Source organism: Tursiops truncatus, chromosome 6 (genome assembly GCF_011762595.2).
Source record: "Tursiops truncatus isolate mTurTru1 chromosome 6, mTurTru1.mat.Y, whole genome shotgun sequence".
Lineage (NCBI taxonomy): Eukaryota > Metazoa > Chordata > Mammalia > Artiodactyla > Delphinidae > Tursiops > Tursiops truncatus.
The window spans coordinates 33,559,995-33,573,119 of NC_047039.1; the positions used below are offsets into that span (position 1 = coordinate 33,559,995).

A 13,125-nucleotide genomic window follows, 5' to 3' on the forward strand; every position below is an offset into this window, starting at 1 on the left:
GAACACTTTTTTGCTCTTGTTATTCTTTTTATTCTCATTAGTATATAGTGATAGACTACTTTTCAAATCTTTTAGCGTCTATACTCTAAATATAACATGCAACTTTGAATATTGAAGTCCAATATAAAACAGCAGATTTAACCTTTTCTCTGACATAAGGACCTTAAAATACTTTTCTTTATCCCTCACTCAACTGCCATTGTTTTCATGTAGTTTAGTCCTTTGGTTTTTTTTAACCCTCAAGACATTATTTTCATTTCAAAATTGCTATTCATTTAACCCATATATTTACCCTTTCAGTTGTTCATCATTCCTTCCTGTGTCTCCAAGCTTCCATCTGGTTACCATTTTCCTTCTGCTTAAAGACAACCTTCTTGTGTAGTTTGTTAGGGAAAAAATTATTTTTGTGTGTGAATTTTTCTTAATTTTACCAATTGCACCCTTACTGTTAAGGGCATTTTTGGTTTGTACAGAACTCTAGGTTGGTACTTATTTTTTCTATCATTTTGATGATGCCATCCCATTGTCTTCTGATCTCCAAATTTTTTAATTGAGGTAAAATTGGCATATAAGTTTCAGGAGCACACCATCATGATTCCCACTGTATTTAGTCAGTTGCCATGTTTTTGGTCCTTTGAAATATGCCTTCTTTCACTGCTCTTTTTCTTTTTTAGCTTTCAATGGTATTGATAATATTTGCACAGGTATGATTTTCTCTGAATATATTTTGCTTGGGGTTTGTGGGACTTCTGAAACCTGTAGCTTGATTTCCATAAACTTTATAAATTTCTTAAGCATTAACTCTAAGTGTTCTCTATTTCCTCTCTTTCAAGGACTACAGCTACATTAATGTTAGCCCTTCTTGGTGTTATACTGTTTTCTGGTTCTTTTCCATGCTTTTGTCTCTCTATATAGTAATCTGAATTTTTTTCTTCTGACCAAATTTAATTCACTGTATCCTCAGCTGTGTTTCATCAGGAGTTAAACTCATTCACTGATTTTTTATTTTTAGCTATTATAGTCGTTTAGTTTTTTAAAATTCCCAATTCCCTATTGATATTTTCAAACTTTTCTGTTTTCCTCTTGCGCATATTACACAGTTGTCCATGAGTGTCTGAGCATTTCTTGTAGTGCCTGCTAACTCCAGAATTGAGCAGATGTACCCACCCAATCACAAGCAGTGGTGGACTAGGGCAGGGGCCAATACATGTAAGATATACAGAATGGAGGAGCAAAGAATATGTACTCTCTGAAAGCAGATTCACTCCTAAGAGGCACACAAAGATGATCTGATTATGCCCATGTTTTCCCCTTCCCATCTGCTTCTGCCAGCCTCCCACAGCGTCATTCTTTTTTGAATTCTCAGTTGGAGATTATCATGCAGGTAACTTGAGTGTCTGCTTAGCCTCACATAAGAGCAGACCTATGGCTACGAATTCTCAGGGAAAACTTTTTACCTCTCTACTAGAATCTAGGTGAAGTCAACCAAGTTTTCTTATAGTCTCCCTTTGCTATTGGGCAGATTTTTCTAATTTACTCTTTCACTGAAGAAGATATTTGAGGTGCCATGTATGCAGAGGTTTCAGGGCTTTAAGTACCATGTTATTGAACAGATGATGAGAAATCACTAAAAGATATTAAGCAAGGGAACGCAAATGATCAGATATGTTGATTCATTTGTAATAACAATAAATACTTACTGGAGTTACAAAGGTAAATCACTTAGCCATACCCCCAAGCCGCTTATATTCCATTTAAGCAATGGTTCTCAACCAAGGGCAGTTTTGTCTCCCAGGGAATATTTTCTGGTTGTCACAAATGGAAGGATTCTACTGACATCACATGGGTAGAGGCCAGCCCATGACAGCTCTCTACAACAAAGAATTATTCTGCCCGAAATATAGCAGTAAAATAAAGGAAGCAAATAAGTACAATAATATATATAATATTAGTCTGTACAATGTATAGAGGGCATGGAAGTGGGCAGGGGAATTCATGAAACACTTCAGTGGGCATCTAAAGCTTAAGCTGAGTGGAAATACAAATGAATATGGGAGGTAGCGGTATTACTATGAGCCATGCATGAGGTATATTCCCCACATCTGGAGAACAACTATGACTAAAATTTAGTGGCAGACCAGGTAGGTGAATAATAAGGAGATAATGGGACTTCCCTGGTGGCGCAGTGGTAAAGAATCCACCTGCCAAAGCATGGGACACGGGTTCAAGCCCTGGTTAGGGAAGATCCCACATGCCGCAGAGCAACTAAGTCCATGTGCCACAACTGAAGCCCACGCACCTAGAGCCTGTGCTCCACAGCAGGAGAAGCCACTGCAATGAGAAGCCCACGCACCACAACAAAGAGTAGTCCCCACTCGCCGCAACTAGAGAAAGCCTGTGCGCAGCAACGAAGACCCAATGCAGCCAAAAATAAATAAATAAAAATTTATTTAAAAAAAAAAGAATAAGGAGGCAAGATGAGGCTGAAAAGGAAGGCAAGAGTCAGATTGCAAAAGGCCTTACATACTATACATGAAGAGTTTGGACTTCACCCTGTAGGTAAGCGGATAGGAGGAGGTTGTTATTTAAGGGTAACAAAAAGAAAACAAGAAATTTATTATTCAAGAAAGATCATTCAGGAAGAATTACGGGAAAAGGCTTAAGGGCAAAATAAGGCACAGGCCAATTAGTAAAACTACTGGAATACTTAAGGCCAGAGAAAACTAGAGCCAGAATTAAAGCACCAATTAGAAGGATGGACTGATATGGTAAAATACTATACCCAGTCTTTAGTGACAGAATATGAAGAGAAAATAAGGTTTAATCCCAGCTTTCCAGCACTACTCAAAGAGATAGAGTACAGGAGAACATTTACAAGAAAGATAATGAAAGATAACATCCATTTAGATCTCTTGTAGTAAAAGAGCTATGCAAGTATATAGAAGTGGTTATTATCAGATGATATAGCAGCAAAATCTGGATTGTGCCTTGAACTCTGATTATCATCCTTCAAGCAACAATGACAAAAGATTTTAGAATATTTTTCTACTATATCCATATATTTTTATATATGTATTTATCTTACTTCCAGATATTTTCCTATTACATTATTTTAACTAAAAACACAGTGTCTTCATTTTATTATTTAAGTATTTGTTTAATGTTTTAAAATTCAAGACACTTTAATTTAGATTTTTTTAAAAACAGAAGAATAATAAAAATAATTTTACCTTTCAAATGTGACTTTTTAACAGCAAAGTGGGAAAGTGGGAAACAGTCTCCCTTCTGGGTTTTTTTTGTGGGGGTGGGAGGCCGGGGGGAACAATCTCCCTAAAAAAGAAATCAGCACTTCCAACAAAACTAAAGGAAGAACTTACATGTACACCTAATTCAGAAAGGAGATAACTGGGACTTCCCTGGTGGGGCAGTGGTTAAGAATCCGCCTGCCAATGCAGGGCACACGGGTTCGAGCCCTGGGCCAGGAAGATCCCACATGCCGCGGAGCAACTAAGCCCATGTGCCACAACTACTGAGCCTGTGCTCTGGAGCCCACGAGCCACAACTACTGAGCCCATGTGCCACAACTACTGAAGCCCGCGCACCTAGAGCCCATGCTCCGCAACGAGAAGCCACCGCAATGAGAAGCTGTGCACCACGACGAAGAGTAGCCCCCGCTCACCGCAACTAGAGAAAGCCCACGTGCAGCAACAAAGACCCAACGCAGCCAAAAATAAATAAAATAAAATAAATTTTAAAAAAAAAAAGAAAGGAAATAACTAAAGACATGTGTAAATACCTTATTTTAATCCAGAAAAAAAAATGAAATACTTACTGGATCTTCTTAATAATAATAGATTATCGTTGAAAATAAGGTTTTTAACTATTCAATATAATCTCTGAAATGGTATCTAGTTAAGATAATATTTGTTTTAAATATACCAAATATTTCCAATCAGCAAAACAAAACCCAGGAAAACAATTTGTATCTGAGTCTGACATTCTAATCCACTGGATTTACATTTTTTCCTAATAATATAAACAAATCTTTTGGGGTACTCTACATATTAGAAGTACTCAACTACCTATTTGTAATTGTTAACTTTCAACAGTATGATTCATCAGTAAACACCAATACAGTACTTTAGCAGTCACCTTATGTGAAATAACAAGTGGAAAACAAAATTTCTCAACAACAGTGGGTCATCAAATTGCTTCAGCAGTTACTATAAAAAATTTATTTAAAAAACTTATATACACAAACATAATTAAACATTTTAAAATTAGACTGAAATCAGTTATGAAACTTCCTTTTCCCCTTTTACAAAAAGAAAGTTGTGAAAAGTAAAAGGACAAATTTAATTCTAAATATTTCCTTGTTTTTTTAAATTGTTTGCTAGTAAATTATTTCTTTACTCGCCTCTTTAGGTTCTCAAGGTGTTCCACATTAACATCTTGTAATGCCAGTACCGTTCCCTTAGACAAGGAGGGATTCAATGAAATAGTCATTAGACAGCACAAATCTATTAGATCTCTCTGACATTTCTGCAAACCTTCCAGGAACTTTTGGTATTTACAAGGATCCTTTTTTAACTGTTTCATTTCTAGTACTGAAAACCCTATCAGACTAGTAAGTATTTCATCTACGAAGTCTACATCTAGATATGCAGTACCATCAGAAATTTTTGCTGTTATACTCCAAATGCCACCAGAACTTGAGAGATTTCCAGTTAAGGTTACAATAAATGCTTTGACTTTCACTGTTGTAACTTCCTTTGGTTTGCTGGCCATTAGAACAGACAAATAGATAAAAGGTGGAGAATATAAATCCATGGTGATAGAAAGATTAGTGCTATTCTCTGATAATCTTGAAGAACAAGTCTGTAAGTGGTGCTCATTTTTATTAGAAATGTGTGAACAACTTTTTGGTACATAATTGACCAGCTCTCCGTTTAATATTTTATTATTTAAGGAATGTCCATCTGAACTGCTGGTTTGTTTTATTTTATTATATGTCTCTGAGTTGTTATCTTTATTTGTAAAATTATGGGGTAGGGGTACATTATGATTAACTGAAACAATACTACTGTTTTGGTCTCTAGCAGATGGACAACTAAAAGATTTGTCTTCATTAGTTATTTGCTCAGATAAATTTTTTTCATTCCAATTATTATTTCCATTTTTGCAAATCAAAGAAAAATTATTCAGAGTATTAGATCTATGTGAAAATCTCTCTATACTTTCATCTGCAGTTCTGTTCAAAGTCAGTGGCTGTAATTCTTTGGTCTCTGTTTGTTCTTTCTGGACAGCTTCTTCTAAAAGCAAGGCCTCCTCCAATGAAAAGTCATCTAATTCCTCATCAGTAAAAAGCATAGACTGGTTTTGTGGTTTCTCCTTTGATCTTGGAGAAATAACAAGTCCTGGTTCAAAATCTGACTGTCTGATGGGAACAGTATTTGAAGAACTACCTGTGCTGAAACAACTTCTTTCCAAAGAGGTGTTATTATTTGCTGCAAGCTCATCGTTTTCATCAAGACTTGCCAAGAGTTCTTCATCAGAAGGTCCTAACGCAGGATGTAGAACATCTGTAATTCTGGGGATGCTTTGGTTAGAATTATTTGGTATGACTGAAACTATAGGATCAGGTTCCCCAATTAATCTTGCAAGAACTTTTTCTTGGGCATATTCCTCTAAAAGAGCATCTACTTCTCCTCCCAACACCTTCACATTTTCTGGTTTCAATAAGAGAACACCAAGACGGAAAGAAATGTTTCCATAAATCAAAATTTTTGTACCTGGAGGAAGATCACTATGAAGAGCTGGAATAGACTGATATTCCATCCCCTGTATTTGTACAATTCCATCAGTAAGCTGTAGCATCAACATTCGTGAAGGCTTTGCTTCCCAAGGTTTTGGGGTTACTTGTGTTTCAGCTGTAATTAGGTCATTGGTTGTATTCTTTCCTCTCAGCTTTTGTATCTGGGCATACGCAGGTTGACTTACATCAACCAATGAATTAATCTGCAGAGCAAAATATCCATTCAGTTCTCCTTTTGGAACTTCTAAAATGCCATCAGGTAAAAGACGATGCTCCAAATCTCTCAAATCAGTAAGGAGCCATTGCTCAAACACTTGTTTATTCATTTGTGCCTGACTCAAATTAACATTATCATTTTCTTCTTGGATCCAGTTAATACAAGCTTCCAGCCACATTAAAGGCACTTTAACATGCCATGTAGCTAAAAGCCAGGTTTCAACTCTTAATGTAATACTAGCTATACTCATTTCTTTTATATAAAAGAAATATTAGGCATCTATTACCTGAAAACAAACAAAAAAAATTATGGTAATTCAGTACATCTAAATATAGTTTCTATAATTCTCTACAATGCACAAACAGGAGCAATCAAACTTTTAGATTTTTCTCTCTTCAGCACCTTTATAATTCATTGACTTTCTACATGGCAAAACTTCAAATGCCACAAGTAATCAGATGGTAAAATAAGAAAAGCAAAAGGTTTGAGACAAGATATACCTAGGTTTGAAGGCTAGCTCTTCAAACTATAAGTTCTGTGATCTAGTATAAATTTCTTAACTTCTCTAACCTAATTTTTTCATCTGTAAAATGTCAGTACCACCTCCTATCTAACACAGTTGTTGTGAGGATTACATGGGTAACATTTGTAAAGCATAATGTCAGACCTACGAAATACCTGTAGTAATTAGTAGTTATGTTAATATAATAATCAGATTCTAATCATTTAAAATTTAGCTAGGAAACAATATTTACTAAGGTCCTTTCTATATCTATAATTCATACTCTATTAAAACTTATACCATTGTATTCCATAAAATTATAACAAGTAACAATAGATTCTGAGCTGATGTAAAGCATCTTATTTGTTTGGCTAAATAATTCTCAACAGTCCTATCAGGTAAATATACTTCTGATTTTCTCAGTATGATAAAAAAGTAGCCAAACACTAAAGACTAACCTTTTTTCACAAAAGTATATTTTTTCCTTCTACAGATGAAGATATCTAAGAGTTCAAATTTATAAAAGTTTTAACATGCCCGTAAGAAAACTTACCATTTGGAACAGAAGCACAGGATTTGAGGACGGGATTTGGAACTGGTTGTTCAGTGGAGTACTTGTAACCTCTATTGCTCAGAAATGGCCCTGAGAGCTAAGACAAGAAGCAGTAAGCGTTATAAGAGGAAGCTGCAGAAAGAATCACTGGCCTATTTTCATAAGTGCAAAGTTTGATGGTATGGTTTGAAGGTTCCTATTATCAATCAGGGTAGAGTAGAGGTAGTACAGAATAAAAACATGAGGTTTGGAATGAAATAAACAAAAGCAAGTTACCACGAGAAACTCAGACACTCTACCTTAGCTTGTTTCCTTCCCTTTATACTTACTTCATAGGGCTACTGTGAAAATTAAAGGATAGGAGAAGATGGCGGGCAGAGCACCAGCATAGGCACAAATCAGCTGACCCAAGGTAGCAATCCAATCATTTAGGCTGCTCACTTAGGCCCCAGCAATGGTTGCAGGCCAGAAGCAGGCCACCCAAAAGGCGTCCGAGGCCCGCAAGCAACCTGAGGCTGAAGCAGACCAAAGCAGCTGAAACTGAAATTGAACAGTACCAACTGCAGAGGGAGAAAGGTTCAAAGCCAGAGAAGCTGGAGCTCTGGGATTCCATGGCAGGGGCAGCACTGGGGTGGAAAAAGAGACCCAGGTGATGACCATTCTCCAGATCTACCTCTGGCAAAACAGGGATGAAAGTGTTAGATAACCTCTTGGCCTTTGTCTGCTACATCTAGCCAGAGATCCATGAAAACTACTGCATAAATGCATAGGGGAAGAAGCTCTGTTCCACGGACTGGCATTTTAGATGCCTTCATGGAAAATGAAATTCTAACAAAGCTCAAGTTACATTCTTGTGAAAAGGCATTAAATTATCTCTGTATATTATATAGTAGGTCCTCTCACTTTTTGGAAAATAGCAAATCTAGCTCCCTTGTAAAAACTTAAAGCTTATCCAAAGATTTCATTTTTTTAACCTTGCATTTCTTAGAAAATTTAATAGGCATATATTGTCTGGTTTCCCATACCTTTTAGCTAAAGCAACATATATATCAATACTGACTTCTTCTTTTGTAGATGTAGTTTTGTTTGTTTGTTTTTAATTTTTTAAGAAGAAAGGGATTAATTTTTTTCCCCCTAAAGCTTTGTGAAGGTCAGGGGATTTATCTATCAAAAAATAGTAAATAGTTATTTGTAACCTGTACTAAGCAGCATCCAGCCTTAAAACAGTCTTTTCTGGCTAAAGGTTAGAACAATGAATACTAGTATAATTGTTTGGGCTGCTTTTAATATCTTTTAATAAAAATTACTAGAGGACAAGAATTTGTTACATGTTGTTATTTGGTGTACTGATAATCATTTAAAAGTAAAACCCGGGGCTCCCCTGGTGGCGCAGTGGTTGAGAGTCCGTCTGTCGATGCAGGGAAACACAGGTTCATGCCCCGGTCTAGGAAGATCCCACATGCCGCGGAGCAGCTGGGCCCGTGGGCCATGGCCGCTGGGCCTGCGCGTCCAGAGCCTGTGCTCCACAACGGGTGAGGCCACAGCAGTGAGAGGCCCACATACCACAAAAAAATAAAAAATAAAATAAATAAAAGTAAAACCCCCTTATCGTGTAAAAAAAAAAAGAAATAAAAAAACAAATGAGAGCCAGTATATAATCTAGCGGTTCAGAGTGCAAGTGTGATGCCAAATTATCTTTCACTTACAAACTCTGTGACCCTAAACAAGTGGTCACATTATTAATTTAACAAATGGTTAAAATTTAAAGGAAGAGTTAGTTATTGTGAGGAATACAAGAATAACATTTTAAAGGAGGAATTAAGGTCATAACTACCAAACTGATAAATCTTTACACTGAAGAAAATAATTGAGCGTACAGATATATAATTTTTAAATTACATGTGAAAAACAATGTAAAAATTCAAAGGTAGGATAGGTCCCTGCCCAGAGTGATAAAAATAAACCATGCAGAGTCAAATCGGCATGTCTCTTTAACAAAGAAACCAACAATCTCTACATGAGTCCTCTGATTTATCAAATGGAAATATTTTCTACCTTCTGGCTAAAAAAGCAAAACACAGTGTGCTAACTTTTGTGTACAAAAGAAAGGAAAATAAGCACATTCTTATTTACTTTATACATAAAGGACCTCTAGAAGGATATACAAGAAACTAGATAAAACTTTAAATACATAGCTACACTCAATAACAAAGAGCAAAATCTTGTGGGCCAGGGCTTCCCTGGTGGCACAGTGGTTAAGACTCTGCCTGCCAATGCAGGGGACACAGGTTTGAGCCCTGGTCCAGGAAGATCCCACATGCCATGGAGCAACTAAGCCCGTGGGCCATGACTGCTGAGCCTGTGCTCTAGAGCCTGCGAGCCACAACTACTGAGCCCGTGTGCCACAACTACTGAAGCCCACGTGCCTAGAGCCCATGCTCCACAACAAGAGAAGCCACCGCAATGACAAGCCCGTGTACCTCAGCAAAGAGCAGCCCCCGCTCGCCGCAACTAGAGAAAAGCCCGCACACAACAACAAAGAACCAACGCAGCCAAAAATAAAAAATAAGTAATTTTTAAAAAAGTCTTGTGGGCTAGGAACAGAGGAGAAACCTAAAGTTTTAGTGCTGATTTAAAGCCACCAGGAAAAGGAGACTTCAGGCTAAAGCTCCAAGGCTTTAAGTTTAAGGGTCCAGTGTGCCAATTATAGGTCAGAAGACCAGAACAGACTACTTGCTAGAACTGGGCCAAAAAAATCTTCCACTCAATACCTACCTATGGCCTATGGAGGAAACAGAGATAACCTAAGAATGGAAATGAGGCCTACATAACTTGTATAGTACATATAGCATGGTCCAGAACTAGGCTATTCACATAAAAACCCAAGTCTCTAATGACACAGCTGATCTAGAGCTATGCCAGCCAGAGGGTCAGGTTGAAGCAACTCCAAAAAAAACACAAAAGGGAAAAACACACATGGGAAAAACCTCTATCCAACATGAGCTCTCAAACCAAAATTATAACATATTTAAGGAAAATCACCACCATAAGCCACATCAGCAGACACAACTAACAGGAGAATTTATACCTAGAGAAATCTGTTTTTAAATGAAGAATCTTAAATATTTTTAAAATAATCTTAAATATTTTTAAAATGTCTTTGAGCATACTAAATACACTTTAAAAGTAGGACTAATCCTTAAAGAAGAATAGAAGATAATTAAACAGTAACAGGCATTTATGAAAAGTATCAATTGGACATCTTGGAAATGGGAAACAGCCTCAGAAATTTAAAACTCAGTAGATGGGATAAACAAAAGGCTAAAAACAAATGAAGAAAAAACTTACACTTTGGAAATTACATAGAACAGAGTATGAAAATTTAAGAAATTAAGTAAAGAAGGGAAAAAAAGGCTAAGTAGGGAAAACAGGCTTCTACACTGAAGTAATCAGTTTCAGAAGAAAATAGAAGAGGTGAAGGAAACAGTTTTGTTTTTTTTAAGATAATGGTTAAAGGTGGTCAAAAGGAACAAATTTCCAATTATAAGATAAACAAGTAATGGGGATGTAATGCACAACATGATGACTGTAGTTAACACTGCTGTTCGATATATACGAAAGTTGTTAAGAGATTAGATCCTAAGAGTTCTCATCACAAGGAGAATTTATTTTTTCTTTTTCTTTTTCTTTTTTTTTTGGCTGTGTTGGGTCTTTGTTGCTGCCCGCAGGCCTTCTCTAGTTGCAGTGAGCGGTGGCTGCTCTTCCTTGCAGTGCACGGGCTTCTCATCGCAGTGGCTTCTCTTGTTTCGGAGCACAGGCTCTGGGTGCGTGGGCTTCAGTAGTTGTGGCACGTGGGCTCAGAAGTTGTGGCTCACGAGCTCTAGAGCACAGGCTCAGTAGTTGTGGCACACGGGTTCAGTTGCTCCGTGGCATGTGGGATCTTCCCGGACCAGGGCTCGAACCCGCGTCCCCTGCATTGGCAGGTGGATTCTTAACCACTGCACCACTGGGGAAGCCCAATTACCTTTTTATCTGTATGAGATGATGGATGTTAGCTTAATCTGTTGTGGTAATCTTTCACAGTATATGTAAATGCTATACACCTTAAACTTATATGGTGATGTATGCCAATTATTTCTCAATAAAACTAGAAAAAAATATATAAATAAAAGTGAAATTTTTTCATAATAAAAAAATAAAGAATAATGGTTGAAATTTTTCTAAAATTCAAGAAAGATATGATTCTGTAGGGTGTAAAAGCTCAATACTGCTAAGCAACAAGTGTAAAAATCCACCTGTAAACATAGCATGGTAAACTGTAAAACATCAAGGACAAAGAAAAAAAATCTTTTTTTTTTAAATCTTAAGATTCAACAAGCTGGATCTAAAATTTGAGGTAACAAAAATGTAGAAAATACAAAAAGAATTCAGAGGGAAGTTAAGGTATTATGTTTTGTCAAGGAGGATAATAGAGATTCTGATTACGTTTACTATTTTATAAGAAAAATATAAAAATTATCTGTTTAAGGGTAAAAATGAAAGATTGAAAAAACATTCTTATAATCCCCACAAAACTCAGATAATAGATTTTTTAAAAGTCATAAAATTCTAAGAACAAAGAAAATGGGAGAAGAAACAATGGCAACAAATTTTGGAAACTGGAAAGCAAACAGATTAGTACATGATTTAGCAGACACTAGAAAGTTGAATTCTAAGGTGGCATTAAGAATGGCTGATATAAAAACCCAGAACCCACAAAAGGCAATACTAAGTATGCCTGGAAGTAAAGGGTACTCTAAAAACAAGATTGATTAGACGATTCTTTAAGACATTTAAGACTGTGGCATCCCTATCCCACATCAGGAAGATACATAATGTACACTTCAAAACTGTTAAGAGGGTAAATTTATGTTATATGTTTTTTACCATAATTTTTTAGAAAGAGAGAAAAATCAAGAGGGAAGTAGAGGAGGAAAAAAGGGAAAAAATAAAATTACCTCTATTTGCAGATGACATGAATGTTTATGAAAAAATGCCAAAGAATGTACAAAGAAGCTATATCACCTGATAAATGAGTTAGCAAGATGCAAGTGTCTTTTTTGTACTCTATTTAGTGCCACATTTTCACACTTTTGTGCTTTTTGTTGATGATTTCACTATTTAAAACAGCCCCGTAGCATACTTCTGAAGTGCTGTCTAGTGTTCCAAAGCATAAGAAAACTGTGTGAGATGTGTCATATGTAAAATCTGTGTGTAAGATTAAGCTTCATTCAGGCATTAGTTATAGTGCCACTGGTCGTAAGTTCAGTTAATGAATCAACAACATATAGTGAATAAAGTGTCTTTAAACAGAAACACAAATAAAACAAGGTTATGTACTAATCAGTTGGTGAAAATGTCATGACCAGAGGCTCAGAGGAACCTAACCTTGTCTTTCCTCTAGGAACAACAGTTCAGAATTCCCTAATTCAGTGTTCACAGGGACTTTATATAGAACATAACTACCAGGAATAATGAGACTTGACTGTACAAGCAATGAACAAAGAGTACAATTTACAGTAGCCCTCAAAACTTAAATCTAACAAAATATGTGCAGGATGTATATGCTGAAAACTACAAACTACTGTTGAAAGAAATCAAAGACAACCTAGACAAATGAAGAGATATGCTGTGTTGAAGACTCTATGATCAAGTTTCAATTCTCCCCAAACAGATATATAGATTCAATGCAATTCCATTCAAAATCCCAGCATTTTTTTTTTTTTTTAAAGAATGGCAAGCTGATTCTAAGATTTACATGGGAAGGCAAAGAAACTAGAATAACCAAGGTAATTTCAGAAAAAAAAAAGTTGGAGACTCACACTGAGTTCAAGACTTAGTATAAACTACAGTAATCAAGACAGTGAAGTATTGGCAAAAGGATTAACATATCAGTCAATGGGAAGAGAAGACAGCCTAGAAAATAGATCCATTCATATACAGTCAATTGATTTTGCAAAGGCATTTCAAAGGAAACAGGATAGTCTTTTGAACAAATG

General features: G+C 36.3%; 1 protein-coding gene and 1 pseudogene across 1 annotated transcript; both read right to left on the reverse strand.

The window, feature by feature from the left end:
• The window catches only part of LOC101322976 (far upstream element-binding protein 3 pseudogene), a 37,299-nt pseudogene that overhangs the window by 16,756 nt on the left and 7,418 nt on the right, over positions 1-13,125 (reverse strand).
• RMI1 (RecQ mediated genome instability 1) lies at positions 4,221-7,184 on the reverse strand. The gene is made up of 2 exons (XM_019940365.3): positions 7,088-7,184; positions 4,221-6,318 (listed from the first exon to the last, which is right to left on the reverse strand). Exon 2 carries the CDS (start codon positions 6,280-6,282, stop codon positions 4,402-4,404), a length of 1,881 nt encoding a protein of 626 aa, XP_019795924.1. The 5' UTR covers positions 6,283-6,318; positions 7,088-7,184; the 3' UTR covers positions 4,221-4,401.

Excerpts from the sequence above, each read along its gene's own strand:
- RMI1 (XM_019940365.3), bottom strand. The coding sequence starts at position 6,282 with ATGAGTATAGCTAGTATTACATTAAGAGTTGAAACCTGGCTTTTAGCT.